The sequence below is a fragment of the Daucus carota genome, chromosome 1, assembly GCF_001625215.2.
Source record: "Daucus carota subsp. sativus chromosome 1, DH1 v3.0, whole genome shotgun sequence".
Lineage (NCBI taxonomy): Eukaryota > Viridiplantae > Streptophyta > Magnoliopsida > Apiales > Apiaceae > Daucus > Daucus carota.
This window is the reverse complement of record NC_030381.2, coordinates 28,880,802-28,903,309: the sequence shown is the minus strand read 5'-3', so window position 1 is coordinate 28,903,309 and position 22,508 is coordinate 28,880,802. Positions and strand designations below refer to the sequence as shown.

The following is a 22,508-nucleotide window of genomic DNA, read 5'->3' as shown; positions in this document are numbered from 1 at the left end:
GGCGTGATAATCAGTGATTTGGATGTGCTTGACAAGTAAGGGAAATCAGAGAGTTTTCACTCTAAATGTATGGTGCGAGATGCTTTTTTGAGAGGGTTTAGGGAGAAATTTTCACTTACCTTCCACTTTGGCTGGGGAGTGCTTTATATAGGCCCTTGGCCGCCACTGTTGCTACAGTGGCGGGAATGGGTCTATAGCCACTCCCCAGCATGGGTGGCTGTTTTGGTGCAACTACTGTCCTTTTTCCTGTCCTTTTGGGATTTGTGCATGCTTATTATCCTGTTTGCCTTGTACTTGGTAATGATGAGGTCTGACTTTGGGGATCTCCAAGCCCTGTAGCGGGGGCGGGTACTGTTGGCCACTGTAGCGTGGTACCTTATCATTGCCCCCCTACTCCTTCCATCTGCTTTAGCGGGTGGGGGGAGTAAGTTAAATCCTTCCCGCAAAGGTGCACTCCCGGGTTGTATGTGGGCGAGCGTGTTTGTTGTGAGTGGCTGGGCTTAGGTGGCGGGTTATTGGCGTGATTTACCCGGGTTGTGCCTGCCGGGCCATAGATTTCAAAATTTTCAAAAGGTGTGAAGCCTTTTGCCGCCTGGTCTTGTCGTTCCGTACGGGGAATGCACGGTTTTTCCACGTGGCGTGCTGTGAGTGGTTGATGTCGTATCTGCATGCACGGTTAATTTGACTGATGGTATTTTGTGCGGATATTTGTGCCAATTAATTACTGGCACAGATACATGTATGAGGCTTTTGACGGGGGTGATGGATGTGTATTTTTGGCGCTTCAACTGCCTAGGGAAGTAACGGCTGAAGTTCAAAGGGCTGGAGTGCTGTCTATATAAAGGGAGTTTTATCTTGGTGAAGAGTGCTCAGTTCATCGCGTATCTTTGTAAAAGCTTGTCTCTGCAATATTGGTGAGTGTTCGAGTCTAGGCGTTGTCGGCGTAGTGATCATCTGTTTTCTTGCTTTGTTATTTGATCGGAACTTTTAACCGGTCGTCTTGCCTTGGTTTGTTTTGTGCAGGTGATATGTCTTCCGACAGCTCTGCAGCTAGTTCTAACCTGTACTATGGCCGGTCGAGCGAGTGGCGCCGGCGTCAGGACCTGATCAACCGGATTCGCCGGTTGCCGGCCGAGCTTATCACGGTGAGAATCGCGGAGGCGTTGGAGGACGAGGAGCAGTCCTATGAGTCTGCTCTGGAGATTGTTTACCATGAGCTTCTGCTACCGGGTCGCGCCCGGGACGCGGAGGAGGTGGACGGGCGGTTGATGGTGCCGATTGACAACCCGCCGGTTCCTCCTGGTGTCACGGTGCGGGAGCGGTTGCGGGACGCGGAGGTGGAGAGGGAAGGCCTGCTTACCAGGCTCGAAGCTGTAGATGAGCGGATTGCGGAGCTGAGGGCTCAGCTTCCTTAGGTAGTTGCGATGCGGGAGTAGCCCGTTGTCTGATTGTAATTTGATTTCTGCCTTAATGTGAAACTGTTTATTCGCGTATCGCTTTGTGTTGCCTCTGTGTTTGAGTTTAGTTCCTGCGATAAAGTTTTGAAGCGGACAAAACACGTAGTAAAAATGAGGGTTGTGCCCCCCAAGTATTGGACGCGGCCAATAATGAGGGAAGATAAAAAATTTGAGTAAAAATGAAAATGTGCCCCCCAAGTATTGGACGCGGCCAATAATGAGGGAAGATAAAAAATTTGAAGTAAAGTGAAAATGTGCCCCCCAAGTGTTGGACGCGGCCAATAATGAGGGAAGATAAAAAATTTGAGTAAAAATGAAAATGTGCCCCCCAAGTATTGGACGCGGCCAATAATGAGGGAAGTTGTAAAAAATTTGAATGAAAATGAAAATGTGCCCCCCAAGTATTGGACGCGGCCAATAATGAGGGAAGATAAAAAATTTGAGTAAAAATGAAAATGTGCCCCCCAAGTATTGGACGCGGCCAATAATGAGGGAAGTTGTAAAAAATTTGAATGAAAATGAAAATGTGCCCCCCAAGTATTGGACGCGGCCAATAATGAGGGAAGTTGTAAAAAATTTGAAGAAAAATGAAAATGTGCCCCCCAAGTATTGGACGCGGCCAATAATGAGGGAAGTTGTAAAAAATTTGAAGAAAAATGAAAATGTGCCCCCCAAGTATTGGACGCGGCCAATAATGAGGGAAGTTGTAAAAAATTTGAATGAAAATGAAAATGTGCCCCCCAAGTATTGGACGCGGCCAATAATGAGGGAAGATAAAAAATTTGAGTAAAAATGAAAATGTGCCCCCCAAGTATTGGACGCGGCCAATAATGAGGGAAGTTGTAAAAAATTTGAATGAAAATGAAAATGTGCCCCCCAAGTATTGGACGCGGCCAATAATGAGGGAAGTTGTAAAAAATTTGAAGAAAAATGAAAATGTGCCCCCCAAGTATTGGACGCGGCCAATAATGAGGGAAGTTGTAAAAATTTGAAGTACAGTGAAAATGTGCCCCCCAAGTATGAAGTCAGCTGGCGGGATGGTACTAGGAGTGGCAGTGTTGCTGGTCGCGGGTAGTTGACTCGGGTGACCGTTAGGGGTGTGGGTGTCCGCGTGCATTAAATGCACTGCACAGACATTCACTGAGGAGACTGTTGACCGCTGGTTTTCCAGGTGCGTTTGAGTTATAGTTGACCTAGGGAACGCCTGTGGGAAGTTTGAACGCTTCGGGAACTCCATCTGCTTTTATTGCGGGGCTGTGGCTGTGGCTATATAAGGGCTGGAGAAGTTCATTTGTGCACTTCATCTGTGCGTTTATCTTCTTTTCTCTCTTCTAATCGTTAAATCGTTCTTTTTCTTGTGGAAGTATCGTGAAAAATGTCTGACAACTCCTCAGCTTCTGTTAGCAACGGGAGTGATGTGTCCAGTGGGAGCTATAGGACGCAGATGCGTTGGATGAGGAGGGTTGAACTTCTGACCTTGTTCAATGATTTGCCGACCGATCCGTTTGCTAGGAGGTTGGCCGATATGCTGGAGGACGGCCTTCCCTACGACGACCTCCTTGAGGAGGTGTATGAGAGGATGCTGGTCCCGGGACGCGGACGAGCGGCGGTGCAGGTCAATGGGCGGTGGTATGTACCCATTGACCGTCCGGAACCCGCGCCGGAGGCTACGGTGGCGGAGAGGCTGGCTGCGGCCCGGGAAGAAAGGGACGAGTTGCGAGAGAGGCTAGTGGATGTCCAAGCCCGCATTGCGGACTTGGAGTCTCAGCTGTAGAGTAGGGCTTCCTTGTCGCGGACTGAGTCCGCTTTGGCTTGTATTAAAAAGAATCTTAATATATATATGTGAAGTATTTTGCTTTCCCGCTGGCTTTTGGCTTGCTTGTATTTATGTTTTTTGTCTTCGACCAATTTATGACTGGTAATAAAGTGGGTAATAAATGGGGAATAAAATTGAATGCGAGAATGTTGTGGGTGAGATTTGATAAGTAGAGTGGCGTATATGTATTTGTGTACATGGGTAATCGAAGAGACACCGGTTTTCAAAGTTGGGGGTTTTTTGGGGATGAAGTACGGTTTATGCGGCTTTTGAGGAGGGGTGGGTGTGATGGTGCAGTTTCTGAGCCAATCGTGTGTGTGCACGTGGCCATGCAGTTAATGCATCTCTTGGTAATTGTGGGAGTATATATGTATGTCTTAAAACCCAGTTTTGAGTATATTTGTCTGAAGCTTTAGTTTTTTCGAAGTGCTCCGCTTTTTCATCTGTAAGTTGTGAGAGGTCGTCCGGAGGAGTAAAGTGCAACCGTTCTCTTTGTCATTTCCGTTAACAAGTAAGCTTCGCCGGCGATTCTTCAAGCTTATGCTTGTCTTTTCTTTTAATGTTGCGGCTGAATCGTATCTTGTTGATGTCTGTGTACTCTGCTTTTTTTTTTTTTTTTTTGTTCATCGTGTTGCTGCTGCTTTTACTGTGCTTTATGTGTTTGGTTGCTTCGCCGGCGTTTCTGAGTGTCGTAATCTTGTTTTCGCTCCGTAGTGTGAGTAGATCGGTGTGTTAGGTCTTGCCCTTTAGTTATGTTGATCGTCTGAATGTGTGTGTTTTCGTCTTTGATTTGTGGTGGTAGTAGTGAAGCTTTTGTTGCCGTGGCTGCCGTCTTCACGGTGGCGTTTGCGGTATGAGGGCGATGTACCGACCTCGGGATTGTCGTCTCGGGTTGTGCACCATTAGGGTTAGGTTGAAGTTTTAAGGTTTGTAATATGCGGCGGTTGCACGTGTTTGTACTGTAGGTGTTTGATAATATGCTTGTATGGGGGTTGCGGGTAACAAAAGGGGATTGTTTGTGAAATGTGTTTCTGTCTGTCTGTATGCCGCCGGTGTTGACGGGATTGAGACGATGTATGTAACGGGCTGTTTTCTGTGTGGCCATCTTGCAGGTAATTGATGACTGCTGTGGCTGAAGAGGTGCGTCTGGAAGCTATTCATCCGGGTACTGAAGAAGAAATGGCTGCCATGCCGGGGGAAGATTGTTTTGATCCCGTGACGCGGGAGGCAAAGCCGCTGATTAGTTTGTCTGGTAGATGGCGGGATTTTCCGCGGTTTACCATTCCACTCCCGCCGAAAGACCTGCATTACAGGTTTTTTGAGGATCAGAGTAGTTTCTACCGGACCTTCAAGATACGGCCAGTGGAGATAAACAATGCCAAAGTGGAGCAAGAGCTGGCAGGCTGTGATCATCTCCAGAGGAGGAGTACGTTCAACGTGGCGGAGTATGGGCCATACATGGCGAAGCTGTTTAGGTTTGGGAGTGACTATAGCTGGCGGCCTGCCCGGGAAGAGGAGAGGTTGCATCATCGTGGTGCTGGCGGGTCCATATGTGTGACCCTCGAACAGCTGAAGGCGGGCTTGAGGTTCCCAATGCATCGTTTTATGTGGGACCTCGTCTGCGTGCATTTGAAGTGCTCTATCTCGCAGATCACGCCCAACGCGATCCGGGCTATTAACTGGTTTATAGCGAGCTGTACTGCGCTAGCGAAGCAGCCTACTCTGAAGGCTTTTTTTCATTTGTTTAACATCAAGACTAGCACAGCTAAGCCTTTTGTGGAGCTGCCTTTTGCTAATAAGAGCAGCGTGATTGGTAGAGAGCTTGTGAATTACACCCCTTTTGAGTTTCCGAATAGTATGACGGATTGGCAGTATGAGTTTCTGGTGGTGGCGGGTAGAGAATTGGCATGGATGCCTAATATTGTCCTGAAAGTAGAGAAAAGCTATCGCGCGCCGCGGGATCACTTGTCCGCGGTTGATGTGGAGATACTGGTCGGTATCACGAAGGCGTTAGGGAGTACTTGGACCAAGAATGATTTCTTTGAGAATGGGAGGCTGCAACTGTATCTGCGTAAGTTTTTATTTTTATTTTTATTTTTATTTTTTTTTTTATTTTACTAAGTGTGGGTTGAGTTTGCTTTGTAGGTTTGTGACATGTCGCTTGATTTTGTAGTTCTGGACCCGCGGTTGAGGGAGTTGCCACCCCTGGAGGGCATGACTGATGAAGAGGAGATAAAACTGCTAACGGGCCTGTTGAACCGAAATCCCCCTAGGTATAGGGGCGCTGCGAGGGTTGAAGGTGAAGGCCGGTCGCAGGCAAGGCGGCGTGCGCCAGCTCAAAGCCGGCCGGGTCGGGCGTCTGCCAGGGCGACCCGGGCCGCGGTTGTGCAACCTGCGGTGACGGCTATTGGGGCCTCTGCCTCGGGAACGGCGGGTCGTGGTCGTGTGCTGCTTCTGAGGGATGAAGCGGAGCCCGCGACTGAGCAGGATGAAAATGTGCCAAGTGAGGAAGTGGAAAACCAGGATGTGTTTGGGGATGCGGAGGATGATGAGGAGGTTGTTGAAAAGAGCCCGGAGATCCATGAGATTGCGGATAGCGAAGAGAGAGAAGGTGGCGGTCATACCACCGTGGGCGAGTTTGACGATGGTCTGGGCGGTGAGGGTGAAAACGAGGTCAGCACACAGGCTGTCGGGAAAGCTGTGGAGGCGGGAGCGTCTCGTGTAGTTGAAGAAAAAGAAAGTGTTGAGGCTGGCGGGACGCCAACTGTATTGATGCTGGAGAATCCGACAACAGAGGGACAGACCCCCGAGGTTCCCAGACGGAGGAAACGGGTTCGCAGTGCTGGCAGTGGTCGGAAGTTGACCTTGAGTGCCCAGATTGGGCGCCGTGTGAAGCGCCGTGGCAATGTGGATTTGATAGCAGGTGTTAGTGCTGGGGATGCGTCCGGGACCGAAGATGAGTTGGGACCTGTGGACGCCCGTCGTGTGGGACGAGGCAACTTGTTTGGAGCCGGGCCACCAGGACAGGTTGGCCTCACTGAAGATGATTTTGAGAAGTTGGATGGGTTGGGATGGAAAAAGCTGGTGCGTCGTTCCGAGCTCCATCACAGGAAGGTATGTGTCGTGCAGTCGCTTTTGCACTTAGCGTTTTAATTTTGTGTATGTGGGTGTGATATGCTTTCTGATGGTTGTTGCAGGCTCGAGGGTATGACTTGGCGTTAAGCACCCGGGGAGAGATGTTCCGCCAGGACAACATCGCACTGCGGAAGCAGGTTGCTGACCTTGAAGGTCAAAAGAAGACCTTGGTGGAGAACTGCCATGCAGTCGAGGATCAAAAGAAAGAACTTGCCCAAGAGATGGAGACTCTCAAAGCTGACTGGCAGGTGCTTTCGGATCGAAGGGGCCTTGTGGACAAGGAGTTGGAGACCCAAAGGCTGTTTTGGGAGGGGAAGGAGGCAGCCTCGGAGCGGACTTTCACCGAGCTGCGTAAGCGTGCCGAAGAAGCTGAAGCTATGGTTGCGTCGCGACCCACCGAGGAGATGGCCATCCGGAAATATCAGGCAAGTGTTGAGTATCGGGCTACCTTGGCCAAAGCTTTTGAAGAGGGAGTCTCTTCTGTGAAAGAAAGTGCAGAGTATTTGAGCTTAGTGGCGGGCGCGGGTGGTTCTTCTTCCGGTGTTGACGCTTTGGAGAAGCGGGTAGCGGATCTGGCATCTTCCTTGAAGAAAGCAAAGTCTAAGGCACACAAGAGGAAGAAGAAGAACAAGAAGCTTGCTGACCGGGTGAAGGAGCTTGAGGGCGCGGGTGGCAGCTCTGGAGGTAGCGCTGGGACAAAGAGTCCAAAAGTTTTGGAGACCGTGGATGAAAATCCCGCTGCCGAGGAAACAGAGGTTTCCCGCTCCGTAGCTGAGGAAAGGGAGAATCCGGACACGGTCATGGCTGATGCGGAGAAGCAACCCGGAACCGAAGCTGCCACCCCTGAGGGAGATGAAGAGCTTGTTGATGACTCGACCGAGACCCCCACCATTTAACTCCTTTGTCTCTAAACTGTTGCTTTTGAAGTTACGTTTGAACTTGGCTGGTTAGACTATTTGAACTTATTCTTTTGGGATTGTAATTTGCCGTACAATGGCGGTTGACTTGTTTGTGGATTTGGGCTGTGCGTTTAATATGCTTTTGTTTTGCTTTTTAGTTGCGTGTATATGCTTGTGCTTTGTGTTGCTTGCTCGAGTTTACAGGTTGGAGCCTTGCCGTTGTCAGGGCATGGTTGCGGATACGCGGCCATGCCTTGCTATACTTTTGTTGTTGCGTGTGGATTTGGTCTAGGGGAGGGATGGCGGTGGTCGTCCTTCCCCTTAGGTTATATGCTTGCTTTGTGACAGGTGGCTGCCAGGCACGTGCGAGGGAGTAGTATAAATAGCCTGCTCCTGAAACGGAGGTATTATGCTCCTTCACACCTTTGTTGCTTCATCCTTGTGTGCTGCAAAAATTGTGTTAACCATGTCCAATCTTGTAGGCTCTCGCTGTTACTGTGATCGTCCTGTGGTGATGAAAACTATCTGGGGTGGCCGGAATGCTGGGCGGCGTATGGAGGCTTGTGTTGCGGGTGATTGTTACTATGAGGTGTGGATTGATGAGCCGCTTAGCACCCGTGCCCGGGGTGCCCTTGAGGAGTTGATGCAGAAGAACAAAGACCTGCATGAATCCTATCACAAGAGGATGGAGCGTGTTCGTGCCCGCCAGGTGAAGCGCCGTGGTGCGATTTGGGCGCAGTTGCAGCTCATACACAACGAGCTTTCCGCGAGTGACTCGAGCGAGGAGGATGAGGCGTTTTAGATGTCGTTACCGCCATGCTAGTTGTTGTATTTCCTAAGTACCCCCATTGTATGTTTCGGGGGTCCAATGTTGTTTGTATTTTTCGTATGTGTGCGTTTGTAATATGCTTGGTATACGTTGGTGTGGCTTGACCCGGGTAGCGCTGTTCCCGCGGCGGCCGTTAGCTGATCTTTGTAAGCTATGGATTATATATTATAAGTTGTCCTTTTGTCTTGTGCGTAAATGTGCTTTTATGTGCTTTTTGTTGAGATGTGCTTTTTATACTGTGCTTTTTATGTGCTTCTTGTTGGATGAATCATCAGGATGCGAATTAACGGAAAACATCGTGATAATATATATAAGTCCAAAAGGATGTCCGTTTACATGCTATGAATCATTAGGACATGTCTGCTACTGATAATATTTCTTGAGTTTTTCTGCGTGCCAAGTATTGTTGACCTCCGTGCCATCCAAGTGGGACAGCTTGTAAGAGCCGGGACGGATGATTTGTGCTATTTTATATGGACCTTCCCACTTGGGCATTAACTTGCCCGTGTGGCGCGGGTCTGATGCCTCGGTTGCTCTGTTGACTAAGTCTCCCACCTGGAATGCCCGCATTCGGACCCGCTTTCCGAAGAAGTCCCTTGTTTTTTCTTTGTAAAGCTCCATTTTCTGGACTGCGTCTGCTCGGACCTCGTCCAGTAATTCTAGGTTAGTCCGCATTCCCTCAATGCTGTCGTTGATGTTGAAATTTTGCATGCGGAAGGACGGTGATCCTATTTCCACTGGTGCCAGTGCTTCTGCCCCGAATGCTAGTTTAAATGGTGTTTCCCCTGTGCTTGTTTTCTGCGTGGTGCGGTAGGACCATAGGACTTGGGGTAGGTGTTCTGGCCATTTTTTCTTGGAGTCTGTGAGGCTTTTTTCTAGTCCGCGAAGGATGATGCGATTTGTGACTTCGACTTGTCCGTTGCTTTGCGGGTGGCATACTGATGCTTTTTTGTGCTTGATCCCGTGATCAGATAGGAAGGTGGTAAATTTCTTTCCTACGAACTGTGTCCCGTTGTCAGAGATGAGAGTTGTGGGGATACCGAACCGGGTGATTATCTGGTTACGGACAAACCGGATTGCGTCTTCTTGGGTGATGGTTCGGAGTGCTTTGGCTTCTGCCCATTTGGTCATGTAATCGATGGCCACCATGACGAATTGGAGTTCCCCTCGGGCTTTGGGGAATGGTCCCATAATGTCGATTCCCCACACAGCGAACGGGATAGGGGAGAGTATTGAAACTGGGACTGCGGGGGCTGCGCGCGGGACGTTGCTGAAGAGCTGGCATTGGTGGCATGCTCTGACAAAGGCTTTGCAGTCTTTTGCCATGGTTGGCCAATAATATCCTTGGCGCAAGATTTTATGTGTAAGGGCTTTGCCCGCCATGTGATCCCCGCATATGCCCTCGTGAACCTCCCGCATGCAGTATGTTGCTTCGTCGTCATCGACGCATTTGAGAATGGGGGAGTCGAAGTTTCGTCGGTAGAGAACATCGTCTTGTAGGAAGAATTTGGCTGCGTGTGCCTTGACCTGCCGGGCTTTGCTATGCTCGGTTGGCAGAGTTCCATTTCGGAGGTAAGCGACGAGAGGGGTCATCCAGTTGTCCTCGTTGAGCGTGATGCTGAGTTGTTCCTTGGCCTCTGTTGAGGGATGCGGGAGAGATAGAAAGTAGACGGGACCGTCTGAGGTCGTGTATTCTCCCTCTAGGAGTTTGGATAGGCTGTCAGCCAATGAGTTGTCTTCCCGGTCTATTTGGTGGAGCTGGTAGCTTTTGAGTGCGGACAAGCGGGTCTGCACTTGTTGTTGGTATTGAGCTAGAGTTGAATCCTTGACCGCGTAGTCACCCGTTGTTTGGCGAACTACCAGCTGGGAGTCGCTGTATATGGTAAGATTTTGCAGTTGTAGAGTTAGGGCGAGGTCTAAACCTGAAAGCAGGGCCTCGTACTCCGCCTGGTTGTTGGTGGCCTTGAAGTTGAGCTGAAGGGCTTGTTTTATACAAAAACCATCCGGGCTAATGAGTATTGCCCCAGCTCCGCATCTGGTGTTGGTGGCGGAGCCGTCCACGTAAAGCTTCCACCCCTCCGCTACTGGGAGGGGTTTTTGGTTGTCCGGTGCCTCCTCGTCTGGTTTAGCAAAGTTACACTCCACGACGAAATCTGCCAGGGCCTGTGCTTTGATCGCGGTTCTCGGGATATAAGTGAGGTGGAATTGGCTGAGCTCGATCGCCCAGTTAATAAGTCGTCCTGACAGCTCAGGCTTGTGGAGGATTTTGCGCAAGGGTTGATTCGTGACGACTCGTATCTCTCGCCCTTGGAAATAGTGACGAAGCTTCCTGCTTGCCATGACAAGGGCTAGGGCGGCTTTCTCTGTATTGGGGTAGCGGGTTTCTGCGTCCTTTAATGTTTGGCTGACATAGTAAACGGGCCTTTGCACCGCTTCTGCTTCCTTAATAAGCACCGCGCCCACCGTTTTGTCAGAAACTGCCAGATATAGTGACAATGGTTCGCTAGGGGACGCGGTCGTCAAGAGTGGCGCGGACGTCAGGTACGTCTTGAGGTCTTCAAAGGCTTTTTGGCACTCCTCTGTCCATGTGAGTTTTTTGGTTTTGAGTGCTCCTTTGAGGGTGTCGAAGAAAGGGAGACATCGTTCCGCAAGCTTCGATATGAAGCGTCGCAATGCTGCTAGGCGCCCAGTGAGGCGTTAAAGCACAAGACGCAACATATTTATTTTTTAATCTCCGATGCACTATTGTTAATGCTCCGTTATACAAAAATTTTAAATGCATAATTGCATATTTGTCACAATTGTGTTTGTTTGCCAAACATTTTCACATTTAAATATTTCAAAAAATTGCACATTACATTTATTAATTCACACTTTTATTTACAAATTTCTATCGAAAGCAAAAAAAGCAAAAACAATTTTAGATTCATATTTTCTAAAATTTTGCAAATTACCTCTTTTTTTTAAGGGGCTGCTGCAACACATTTTTCTTAATATTACTGTAAAAAATATTATTCTCATTTGGAGAAAATATTAATGCACATTTAAAGCATTAAATCAAGCCCTGCAATTTTTACAAATTTATTTACTCTGTCCAATAATTATTTTATTGCAGGAATAATCATATTTTTCTAGCATATTCATCACTATTTTCACAATGTGGAGCACAATATCAGATTTAATATTTGATCAAATCTTTTATTTTTAGTCATTGTCCGCTATCACTTGAAAGACACAAATTATATTATTCAGTAAACTTCACCTAGAGTTGCAATTCTCTTTTTTTCTTTTTACCCCATTAACACTCCGAGGCGGGCTCATCTTTTAACCTAATCTGTGGCTCCATGCATGTTATATCACCTGTACCGCTACCAAAGCTCATCACAAATTGCCGCTTGCAGGCTGCTCTCTCCCGCTACAACACCCTTCCTTAAACATCATTTTTAGGTCACCTCTTAGCCAAGCCCATCACATAGCCTTACTAGGCCCGCCACCTTTATTCTTGAATATTATAAAAGCGGTACATACTAAGTAATATACAAAACAGCTCACTTCAACAACAGTCCGCAATCTCTGTAACCTACCACAACCAGTAGTAATATATGTATATATATATATATGTTTGTCCGCTACCTTCACCTATGTTCTCTCTTGGACCGCCATAAAAGCCTCCCGCCACCTCGTGTCAATTCTGCATCCCGCTACCACACACCAACACATGCCACCAACCATCCTATCTGTTACTGTTATTAGCCCAGACCCCTACCGGGCCCGCCACCTCATCCCGGCCCATCACCTCAGTTACTAGCTTGTATAAACAGAATAAATTATTCCAATAGCTCACAATCACATGTATGTGTGTTCAACAGAATATGCCTATGTCCGCTACCTCCATTCATATCTAACACTGCCATCACTCATGGACTGCTATATCCTGCACTACTTACTATTTTATATTTCTTCTCATTATGTCGTCACCGAAATCTCTCTCAAGCTCCTCCACTTTATACGTATTTGCTAGCTACAACCAACACCAGCTTTCTCATCATATATATGTTTTAGTCTTGTGCATCCGTGCAATATTCTCCCACATTTAGACAAAATTCATACAAGCACAATTTTTTCACAAAAAATTCCTATTTCTGTGTTGTCCGCGCCCAACACTGGGGGCAACCAAGCACCATTTTTTCACAAAAATTCCTATTTCTGTGTTGTCCGCGCCCAACACTGGGGGCCAACCAAACACCAATTTTTTCACAAAATTTTTCTCTTTCCCGAGTGTTGTCCGCAACCAACACTGGGGGCAACCAAACACCAATTTTTTCACAAAATTTTTCTCTTTCCCGAGTGTTGTCCGCAACCAACACTGGGGGGCAACCAAGCAACCAAACACCAATTTTTTCACAAAATTTTTCTCTTTCCCGAGTGTTGTCCGCAACCAACACTGGGGGGCAACCAAGCACCAATTCTTTCACAAAATTTTCTTTTTCCGTGTTGCTCGCACCCAACACATGAAAAGCACCCAAACAACTTATTTTTCTTCAAACTTGTCCCAACTCGATTTTCTTTTTTACTTACTCCTCCCATCCGCTAAAGCAAATGGAAGGAGTAGGGGGGCAATGATAGTACCATGCATAATTATCATTTAATAATATCTATAGTATTATATACAAAGCTAGGGAGCAATAAATGCAAAGACTAACACCACACGGCACACCCATGTGATACACCCATGCCACAAGGACAACAACACTTTAACTATTGTACTTCTTATTGACTCAACTGTAGCTTGACAGGAAGCATGGATGTGCACTGCAGGTAAGGCCATGACTTTAACTATAGTAATTGTACTCCTTGCTCAATAGTGCTCATATGGATGTACTATAAATACATGCATTCTCACAGGTAAAAAGAGGGGGGGGGCCTCACTAGTATCAAGCATGCTCACAACACACAAAATATTCATCTCTAAATATTCTCTCTCTGGGCTATCACAAATATTCACTCTTCAAAGCATACAAAGCACATATCACACCTCGCACATTTAGAGTTTCGGCTCTCTGATTACCCTACTTGTCAAGCATTCCAATCACTGATTATCACGCCGGAGGCGCTTCACGGGACACACCCCCGTGCGGCGTTGTTTTGCAGGTTAGGTCGCGACCTGAGCTTCCCGGAACAGTGCATTGGAACCCCCGACGAGAAAAGGAGTTATCACCAAGGTACCGAAAGTTGTCCACCTCCTAACTACGAAGTTGAATACCAGGAGAGGATGTCATTCACCAATCTTATACTCCCTCCGTCCCGAAAAGATTGAACTGCTTTGACTTTCACGGAGATTAAGAAAAAGGTAGTAAAAAGGTTGAAAAGTTGGTAAAGTGGTGGGACCCATCAAAATTTTAATAATAGATTTGAGGTAGTGGAGGAAAGTAGTGGGTGTAATAGTGTTTATATTATTATAGAATAGAGATAGTGGAAGAAAGTAGTGGGTGTAATAGTGAAAAGTAGTGTTCAAAAATAGTAAGTTTAATAGGTTCATTCTTTTTAGGACGTCCCAAAAAGGAATAAGTGTCAATTAAAATGGGACGGAGGGAGTAGAATATAGAATGGAAAGTTGTTACAAAAGCTTAAATTATCAATCATTTCTTATTTTTATATTGAAAAAGCCAACAACATACAACAGAACAACAATAGGGTGGGCTATTTAATGGCAATTTGGCACAATACAAAACAAGTTAGATACCAAAAGATTACCTTCTCTAAATTCACTATATTTACATTCATAAACTAGTAAATATTCAGCGTTATTGATAACTAAAGTTTCGCTATAATGTAAAAATTCGAACACTCCAACCATTACCTCTTGATTAAAATTATAGATAATTAAAATTGAGATAATTACATCTGTAAACCTAAAATGTATAATTTTAAATAATATAATTATACATAATACCGGAGTGAACCTTGAAATTCTTAACTATAATTTTAGATGATTAACCCTCTTGGAAATGCTCCAACAAATTTTATCATACAAAAATGCATTGGTAAATAATAAAAAAATTAAAGTAAAAATTGAGGATCCATCGCTCTTTCAACACACATGCACAATCATGTCCTGCACTTAAAGAATAACAAGAGATTAAATAACATACTAATAGAAAAGCAAAAATATATAGTACTCCCTCTGTCCAATTTTAACTGATGTTTGACTTTTTGACACGTATATTGAGATGCAAAAAATCTATATCTACACTTAATAAAAAAATTCAATTTTTATATCAAATTAAAATTTAGATTCTAAATTTTTATTTGATATAAATTTTATAAAGAATGATTATGTTTAGATATGATTTTTTAACACCTTAAAATACGTGTAAAAAAGTCAAAAGCAATTAAAATGGGACGGAGGGAGTAATTTATATGTTGGTTGAATGGTTGGTGAAAAAGCGAGTTTGTAATAGAAAAAAGATGATTGAACAAGAGGGCAATACCCATTTTAATGAAGATGGTAGTTACTATTACAAAACCACCACCTGTACAAGGTGTATACAGCAGTTACCAGCATGTTATAGAATGTTGGTTTCCTATTTCTTTATCAAATTACACCTTCTCCTTGTTCAACTTTACAGCTAACTTCTTTTCTTGTGCTTTCTGATCTCTATTATTCTTCCTTTTACTTGTTGTATACTTGCATTGTGTTCCAGCACTTTGATCATCCTTGATGTTCTGATACAGGGCACACTGGTCATTTCTCTCTCTCTCTCCCTCCCTCTCTCTCTTTTTCTCTCCCTCTCTCTCAGTAGATTACAAAATATGTCTTGTCTGATGTCTTCAATAAAACACTAGTATATAATTCAGCAAATAGAGCTTTCTTGATTATATATGTGTGTATATATTTTCCAGATTTCTTTGGGTCTGAGAGATGCCCATTTCTTCTTAGATTTAGAATTTATCATATGCCATTTTTTATCTGAGATACATACATATATATACACAGACTTGAAATATCCTTGATTTTGGTCTCTTTCTCTTTAGATATAAATTTAATATATTGGTATCTGTCAATGTTTGAATCCAAGAGGGCTTATAAGTTCTGAGTTACTGAGCAAATCTTGAAAAAAGTTGAGATTTTTATTATTCTTGATTGGTGAATGGATTGAATTAAGGGTGGAAATGAAGTAGGTGGTGTTAATGAAAAGCATTTTCATGAGGGTTTTATTTTGCAAGATCCATTGTCCTTCATTCATTTGCTTCTGCAAGCCTTCTGCTGCTGCTCATCTTTACACTTCTGGACCCTTGAAATTGGATAATACCCCACATGTCCTTCCTCTAGGAGCTGAGCCTCTTACTACTGCTGCTGCTACTGATGATAATACTAATAGCGCTGATCAGGATAAGAGTTGTGTAGATGATGACAAGTTGCAAAAAGAATCAGAAGTTCTTGTTCTTAGGAGCTGTATTAGAAGAAATAAGGAGGCTGCTTCGGAACCAACTCATGATGTCGAAAAGAAGAGTGTGCAATGGGTGGATAATATAGGCAAAGACCTTGCCGATATCAAAGAGTTTGAATCCAGGTGTGTACTCATTTCGATGTTTTTGCTTATGGTTCTTAGTTATATATATACATTAGATGTCATGACTTTCAATTTGCAATTTGCAACTTTATTTTTAAGATGCATTGCAGCTTCATTACTATAATTTAAGTCTGCAAATGAAATGTATTTATTGAAATTTATGTTCTCAAGTAAAGGGGACATTTGTTCAAGGAAGAGGTTAGTGAGGAGATTAACGAGTTTTATATAATTGCGTATTAGGATAAGATAAATGTCACTTACAATGCGAAAATTCTGAATGATTTGCTCGTTGACAAGGAAGAAGCCTGTGCTATGTTTCTTGGTTAAATCCTCTCCTAAGGTCGAGATACCTTTGTTAACGGATCTGTATGCAATGCAATCCATATCAATTTGATCTCGGTAGATGGGTTTAACACATTTCGCCTAGTATCTCATTTCACATTCTTGTGGAACGTATTTATTGGCCTGTTTTTTTTGAAAAGCTTTTTTTTTTTTTTTTTTTTGAAAAGCATTTATTGGCCTGTTTGCTTACCTTAAAAGAAGTTATCTGTCTCTTAAAGTTACTCCAATTACTTGCAAGTAAAAGTAATTTAAAAACTTTATTTTTATGAAGTCAAATTGCAGATTCAAAATAAGTACCTATTTCTTACTTCTGTGACATCAACTTATAAGTCACTCATTTCACTGGAAACAGCAAGTTAGAAGCTGACTTGTAAGTTTGTTTCTTCATGTCATGTTTGTTATAAAGATTTGAGGAAGATCTTTTGTTTTGATTTAGACAGTGTCTCAAGTTATGTTACATTACCTGAATTATATGTCTGACTATATTGACATGAGCAAGGATGAGAATTAGCGCACTGTTGTATAAATCAAGGAAATAGTAACCATATACCTTCATTTTAAGGAAATGAGATGTGAAAAACTAAACTGGAAACATGCTAGACAAGGCTGCCAAAGAGTTAATATAGCTGCTTCTCCCTTCAGTGCCTTTCCAAGAAAGTTTTATTTAATGGAGTTGCAGATGGCGTGGACCATGTTATCATACTTTTTAAAACAGCAAGTGTCCTCTCATAAGATGGAAACCTAGGAGAAGTGTGAGTAAATATAGAAGAGTCACTTAGCAAAAATTTTTTATAGAAGAGTCAAGATCTGCCTTATGAAGTTGAAACTATTATTAACATGTAAATTAGTTGGAGCACAAGTGCACAACACAAGGTCTTGGTATACGGTACAATTTCAGTTGTAATGTTCACACTGATTTTCTAGTGTGTAATCTTTTAGTTTGATTATGAATTTAAGTAGCAAGGAAATAAGTAAAATGGTATCCTCTTCATCATGTAGAAGATATTAGTTGTACCCAGACTCCAAAGAGAAGCTGCTTTCTAGCTAGTGACTTAGCGACCTGGTAGCTTGTATCCAATGTTTTCAAAAAGCCAGATACCAGATAATCTTAGGAAGTTCCAAAGGATATAAGTATGACTATTTTTCTAGTCGACTCTTCATACGTTGGTTCTGATGCAATGGTTAAGATAAAATATATAGCAAACGGTCATTAAACATTCTTCGTCATTTAGAACTCTAAGAATTTGGCAAGTACAGGAAGGTCCTATGTATTGTAATATGTTAGATTGTTTGTAAGCCAACTTTCATATGCTAATTTTGTAATTTGCCATGTATTTGCAAACAGTGAAATCTGGGATATTGACTATGATGAAGATAGCAGAGGTTGTGTTTGTGTCATTCTTTGATGCCTGCTATATTGGCCTATTCTTCAATTTTTTTGTTACGGTTACAAAATTCCCGAAGATGCAAAGCATAACAAAAGGAGACTTAGCACATACATGGAATATACTGGGGTTGCATCGAAGCTGAAATCTGTCATTAAATTATTTTCTTATTTTGCTGCTGCTGGCTGGCATATATAATAATTTCTGCGGAGAATAGGCCCGGGTACTCCTGTGCCTTCACGAGAATATGAACATACTGTTTCCTGCTAGTCTTGTGTTTTATTCTTACACTTATAATGGAATCACAGTTAATTTGATCGTTCCCCTTGTCTGTTTTGGCATATTGTTTACTCTAGCATAGATACAGTACTAATGAAAGTACTATTCTGAAGCCTGTGGTTAGATTTGTGGTAGCTTATAGTGTTCAATCAGATTGTCTCATCCCCTGGAGCATAACAATGGAACATTCGAATATCCTGCATGCCACAGAGCTCACTCTCGGGACTGTGTTACCCATCAGCAGTCTCGGGACTGTCCTGCATGCATAAGCAATGTTCCCCAAGTTTGCTCCAGTTGATTGGCTCGGCTCGGCTCTTTAAATGCATAGCTAGGTCAAATAAAGACATGAGGAAAGAACCGATTTCTGAAACGAGCCCAGTCTAACAGTTAAGAAGGTTTGAATGGCCATGATCACACACAGACAATCACGACAATGCCACATTGTTTTCATGATTGTTCAATACATGATATTAGTACAATAGTTGATATTATTTTTGGTTGCAGCGAATGAGTTGCATATATTGATAGTGCTGAAGATGTAGTAAGCTCTGATGATACAAGGCTCTAGCTGCTAAACACATGAGTTCTTTAACTGATTACACTCTTTATAACCTATACTTAACAGAGTGGTACTTTGGTTTTGGTGGTGGTGGTAAAACGAAGTAGCCGCCAAGAAATGCCATCAACACTGAGAAAACGAAGCCAAGTGAAAAGCCAATCAGCGCTCCTTTCCACAAGAACCACGGCTCTTTTTCAGAATCATCACCCTCTTCGTCTGCCTCGGGTGTTAGCTGATCATCTGGACATTTTACTCCGATTTGCACCCCACAGAGTCCACTGTTATTAGCAAAATAGTTCAGAACATTCATTAAGTCCATTTGCCCGCCCTGTGGGATTCTCCCACTCAGCTTGTTGTTGCTCACATCCAATACAGATAGTTGTTTCAACCTTGTGAATGATTGCGGGATCACACCAGAGATATTGTTGTTTGACAGGTCTAGTGTCTCTACACTCTCCAAGTCCCCGAAGCTTTGTGGTATATTTCCCGAGAGTCTGTTGTTGGAGATGCTGAGTAGTTTCAGTCCCTTGAGATTTCCTAATGAAGATGGAATGTTACCAGAAAACTTGTTGTTCGACAAGTCCAGCAAAGAGTAGATGTCAAGGCGACGACTTGAGAGACCTCGTATAGCCTTCTTCCAATTTACTATCAAGTCTTTAAACTCAATTGAGAAGGTGAACATATCTGTGGTTAATGAAGATGTAGAGGGGGTTTCAATCATTCCCATTAGGTTTCCCAGCTCTGAAGGGATACTTCCACCAAGATTGTTGTTGGAGAGATCAAGAATACGAAGATTGCTCTGGTTGGAGAATGACTTGGATGGTAGTGAGCCATGTAAAGAGTTGTTGCGTAGATTCAAAACTTGAAGACTAGACATTTGGGAAAGAAACTCTGGGTATTCACCTGTAATGTTGTTGTCATGAAGATCGAGATGTTCAAGCTGATTCATATTTGTGAAGTTCCTTGGCAACTTGCCAGAGAACTTATTATTCCCTAGTGCAAGAATCTTAGTTTCTGTACAAAATGAAACGGGAATGTCACCCGATAGTTCATTAGAGGAGAGATCAACATAAGCAAGTAAGCCATCAGGATCGAAGATTGGGAATGTGTTGCCAGAGAATTTGTTTCCTGACAAGTCCAGTAGCAAGAGTCTATAAATATCTGCAATTGATTTAGGAATGGGCCCTGAAAAATTATTTCCAGAAAGCATAAGTATCATGATCTCATTTGCTTCACCTATATTTTCAGGCAACTCCCCTGAAAAATTGTTCCTTGACAGAGCCAGAATTGATAAACTCAGGGATTGAAAAAGGCGTGATGGGATTGACCCGGTAAGCCTGTTATCCGACAGCAGAATACTTCCAACTTCCATCTCACTAAGCCAAAGAGGGAATCTTCCAGTGAGCTCATTGTCACTCAGTTCAAGAAAATCAAGATTCTTTTGAGTGGAAATCCATTCTGGAATCTCTCCAGCAATTTTACATGATTTGAGAGACAGCTGGGAAAGCAGACACTTAGGTACAATCTTGACATTATTATTCCAGATCATCTGGTTGCCTCCAAGAAACAAATTCTTCAAACTCTCCATGTCAAATAACCAGGCAGGGATATCGCCAGAAAACCTATTATCTTCCAGCCGAAGAGTTTCTAATTTGCTCAAGTTGCGTATAGAAGGCGGTATGACACCTGTGAAAAAGTTCTTGCTTAATGCCAAGGTCGAAATGTTGGACAAACTTCCAATCTCCCTTGGAATCTGCATCACTAACTGATTACTCCTCAAATCCAATACTTCCAATTCCTTCAAATCCAAAATTGAATCTGGAATTCCACCCGAAAACTGGTTCTGTCTGACAGAAAACTGCTGCAACTTTGTCAGGTTCCCAATCTCAGCAGGAATATCTCCACCAAGAAAATTCTCATCCAACTTGCATGTCCTCAAATTTCCAAGCCTGCCAACTTCACCACTCAATCCACCTTTCAGTGAATTACTACTCAAATCAAGAAACCGCAGAAACCTCAAGTGAAAAACCTGTCGCGGGATCGAGCCAACCAAGCCATTCTGTCTCATGTCAAGGTGAACTAGCTTACTAAGATTTGCCAGCCCTTCCCCTGAAATCTCTCCTTGTATATTATTCAAGGAGACATCAAGAAACATCAAGGATCGAATGCGAAAAACAGGGTCCAAGATTCTTGAATCCACCACAATGGGTTGGTCACTAGGCATGAGAAGCAGAGAGTCAAGGTAGAGAGCTGTTATTTCACGAGTACGCGGACTACAAATAACTCTCTCCCAGTTACAACAATCAGAAGTGGAGTCCCATGAGTCTAAGCTAAAAAAGGATGTTTCTGAAGATGAGTTTGAGGAATTAAAGATAGTGAGGATGGAGGCTTTGAAGTGGAGAAGGGATTGTTTTTGATGAGCAGGACAAGATGAGCATTTCATGAACATGAGTATGAAAATTGAAAGCACTAGTGGTGTGATCAGGCTCAGTGGCTTGCCCATTGATGTGCTTGCTTTTGTGAGAGTGGAGTTGGATATACTTCTATATATACTAGTGCTTCGGTCCCACAATCTTTTAAAATCTCGATACATATTTTAAAACTCTCGTTAAGTACAGTTTCATTTTCAACAGTTTTTTTTTAAATAAAAAATTAATATTTAGATTTTTAAGAAAAAATTATAAATAAATTATTTATATTTAACAGAATCTTTAAAATACGTGTCGAGCCCTCCATCCTCAGATTAAAAAGCCTTAAAACATTTTAAACCCTCAGTTTATCACATGAGTTACGTTAAATTATAAATTACGCTAAATCATAGGTAGTAACAGCAAATCCAACAGTGTTCTAGTTGGAGCCCTAAATATAATATAAAAAATTATGTCCTAGTAGTTTAGGACATATTCTAGTAACTTCAACTCCAACAATGTGCCTTATTTTCACTATATGTTTAATATTTTATTATTAAAAGTTCACTTTCATCATTAAAACATAATATAAAATAGAGAGAGAAAGAGAGTGTTGGTAAAAATTTATTATAAAATATGGGATAGGGCAGAGAGAGAGTGCCTCAAAAATAGGGTTTGAATGGGTTGTCCGAGTGATATAGGGCATCACTAGGACATTGTTGGAGCAATCTTTTTTATCAATTCATGAAATTGGGTGACTCGTGAAGTCGACCGTGTATAGTCAACGAGGTGCAGTAGGCTGTGGAAGTTGTGCATAGGGGTGTTCATCGCACCGCCCACACCGCACAAACCGCCCACACCGCACCAAACCGCACCACAAAATGCGGTTTTTAATTTTCGTGGTGTGGTCGCGGGTTTGATTTTTGACAAACCGCGCGGTGCGGTGTGGGTTGTGGTTTTGTATTTAAGTTGTGCGGTTCAAACCGCACCGCACCGCATATAATAATATAATATATAATTTTTTATTCTTATATATATATAGGTATATATATATACTCTATATTTTATAAAATATAATGTATTAGCTTTTCTCGTATATTGTTATATGAAATTTTTGTTGGGTTTAGTTTTCACCCATTATGGAAATTTATTGGTCCCATGTCAATAATTCTTATTCTGCATTATATATTTTATAGTCACAGTTCAAATGTCATGTTAGTTTGTTTATCCTATTTAGTTTAGTTTTATGAGGTTGCACCAACCTATTTGTTTTATATTTGGTCATTTAATCAAAACTTACACAGAGCTTCCTGTAATTCCACTTGCTTATGTAATTTAACTTCTAGGAATTGTTCAACTTAAATATTGTAATTTTATTTTAACCTTCACTTTTTCAATTTATTGTGAAATATAAATTGACGTTGTTAGACCGCACGGACCGCATAAACCGCACTGCATCGCACCGCATTTACGTGGTGCGGTTTACGCGGTTTTAATACTACGCGGTGCGGTCGTGGTTTGAAAATTTAACCAAACCGCATATGCGGGTTGGTCCGCGGTTTTAGAGAAAAACCGCACCGCCCGCACCGCGAACACCCCTAGTTGTGCATGATATTGCAAGAAATTACTATCAACGTTATTATTGTGACACTCGGGTGTAGACGTGTAGTTTACTTTAACACATACTGTAGGTGTTTACTTTGACTTGCAACATTCTGGTCCTTTTCCTCTAAACTTAAAATATTATTTTAATTTTTATTTTTTACAACGATAAACTAATATGTACTGAAAGAAATTAACTTCCAAGATAACATAAATTAATTCG

The 22,508-nt window shown here is 43.0% G+C and overlaps 2 protein-coding genes across 2 annotated transcripts; one reads left to right on the top strand and one right to left on the bottom strand.

The window, feature by feature from the left end:
• Positions 1 to 14,622: 14,622 nt before the first annotated feature.
• On the top strand, positions 14,623 to 17,760 carry LOC108192737 (uncharacterized). Its single transcript, XM_017373258.2, has 2 exons — positions 14,623 to 15,710; positions 17,398 to 17,760. Exons 1-2 carry the CDS (start codon positions 15,328 to 15,330, stop codon positions 17,456 to 17,458), a joined length of 444 nt encoding a protein of 147 aa, XP_017228747.1. The 5' UTR covers positions 14,623 to 15,327; the 3' UTR covers positions 17,459 to 17,760.
• A 426-nt stretch (positions 17,761 to 18,186) lies between these two features.
• On the bottom strand, positions 18,187 to 20,807 carry LOC108192244 (receptor-like protein 46). Its single transcript, XM_017373256.2, has one exon. It carries the CDS (start codon positions 20,776 to 20,778, stop codon positions 18,322 to 18,324), a length of 2,457 nt encoding a protein of 818 aa, XP_017228745.1. The 5' UTR covers positions 20,779 to 20,807; the 3' UTR covers positions 18,187 to 18,321.
• Between the last annotated feature and the right edge of the window lie 1,701 nt (positions 20,808 to 22,508).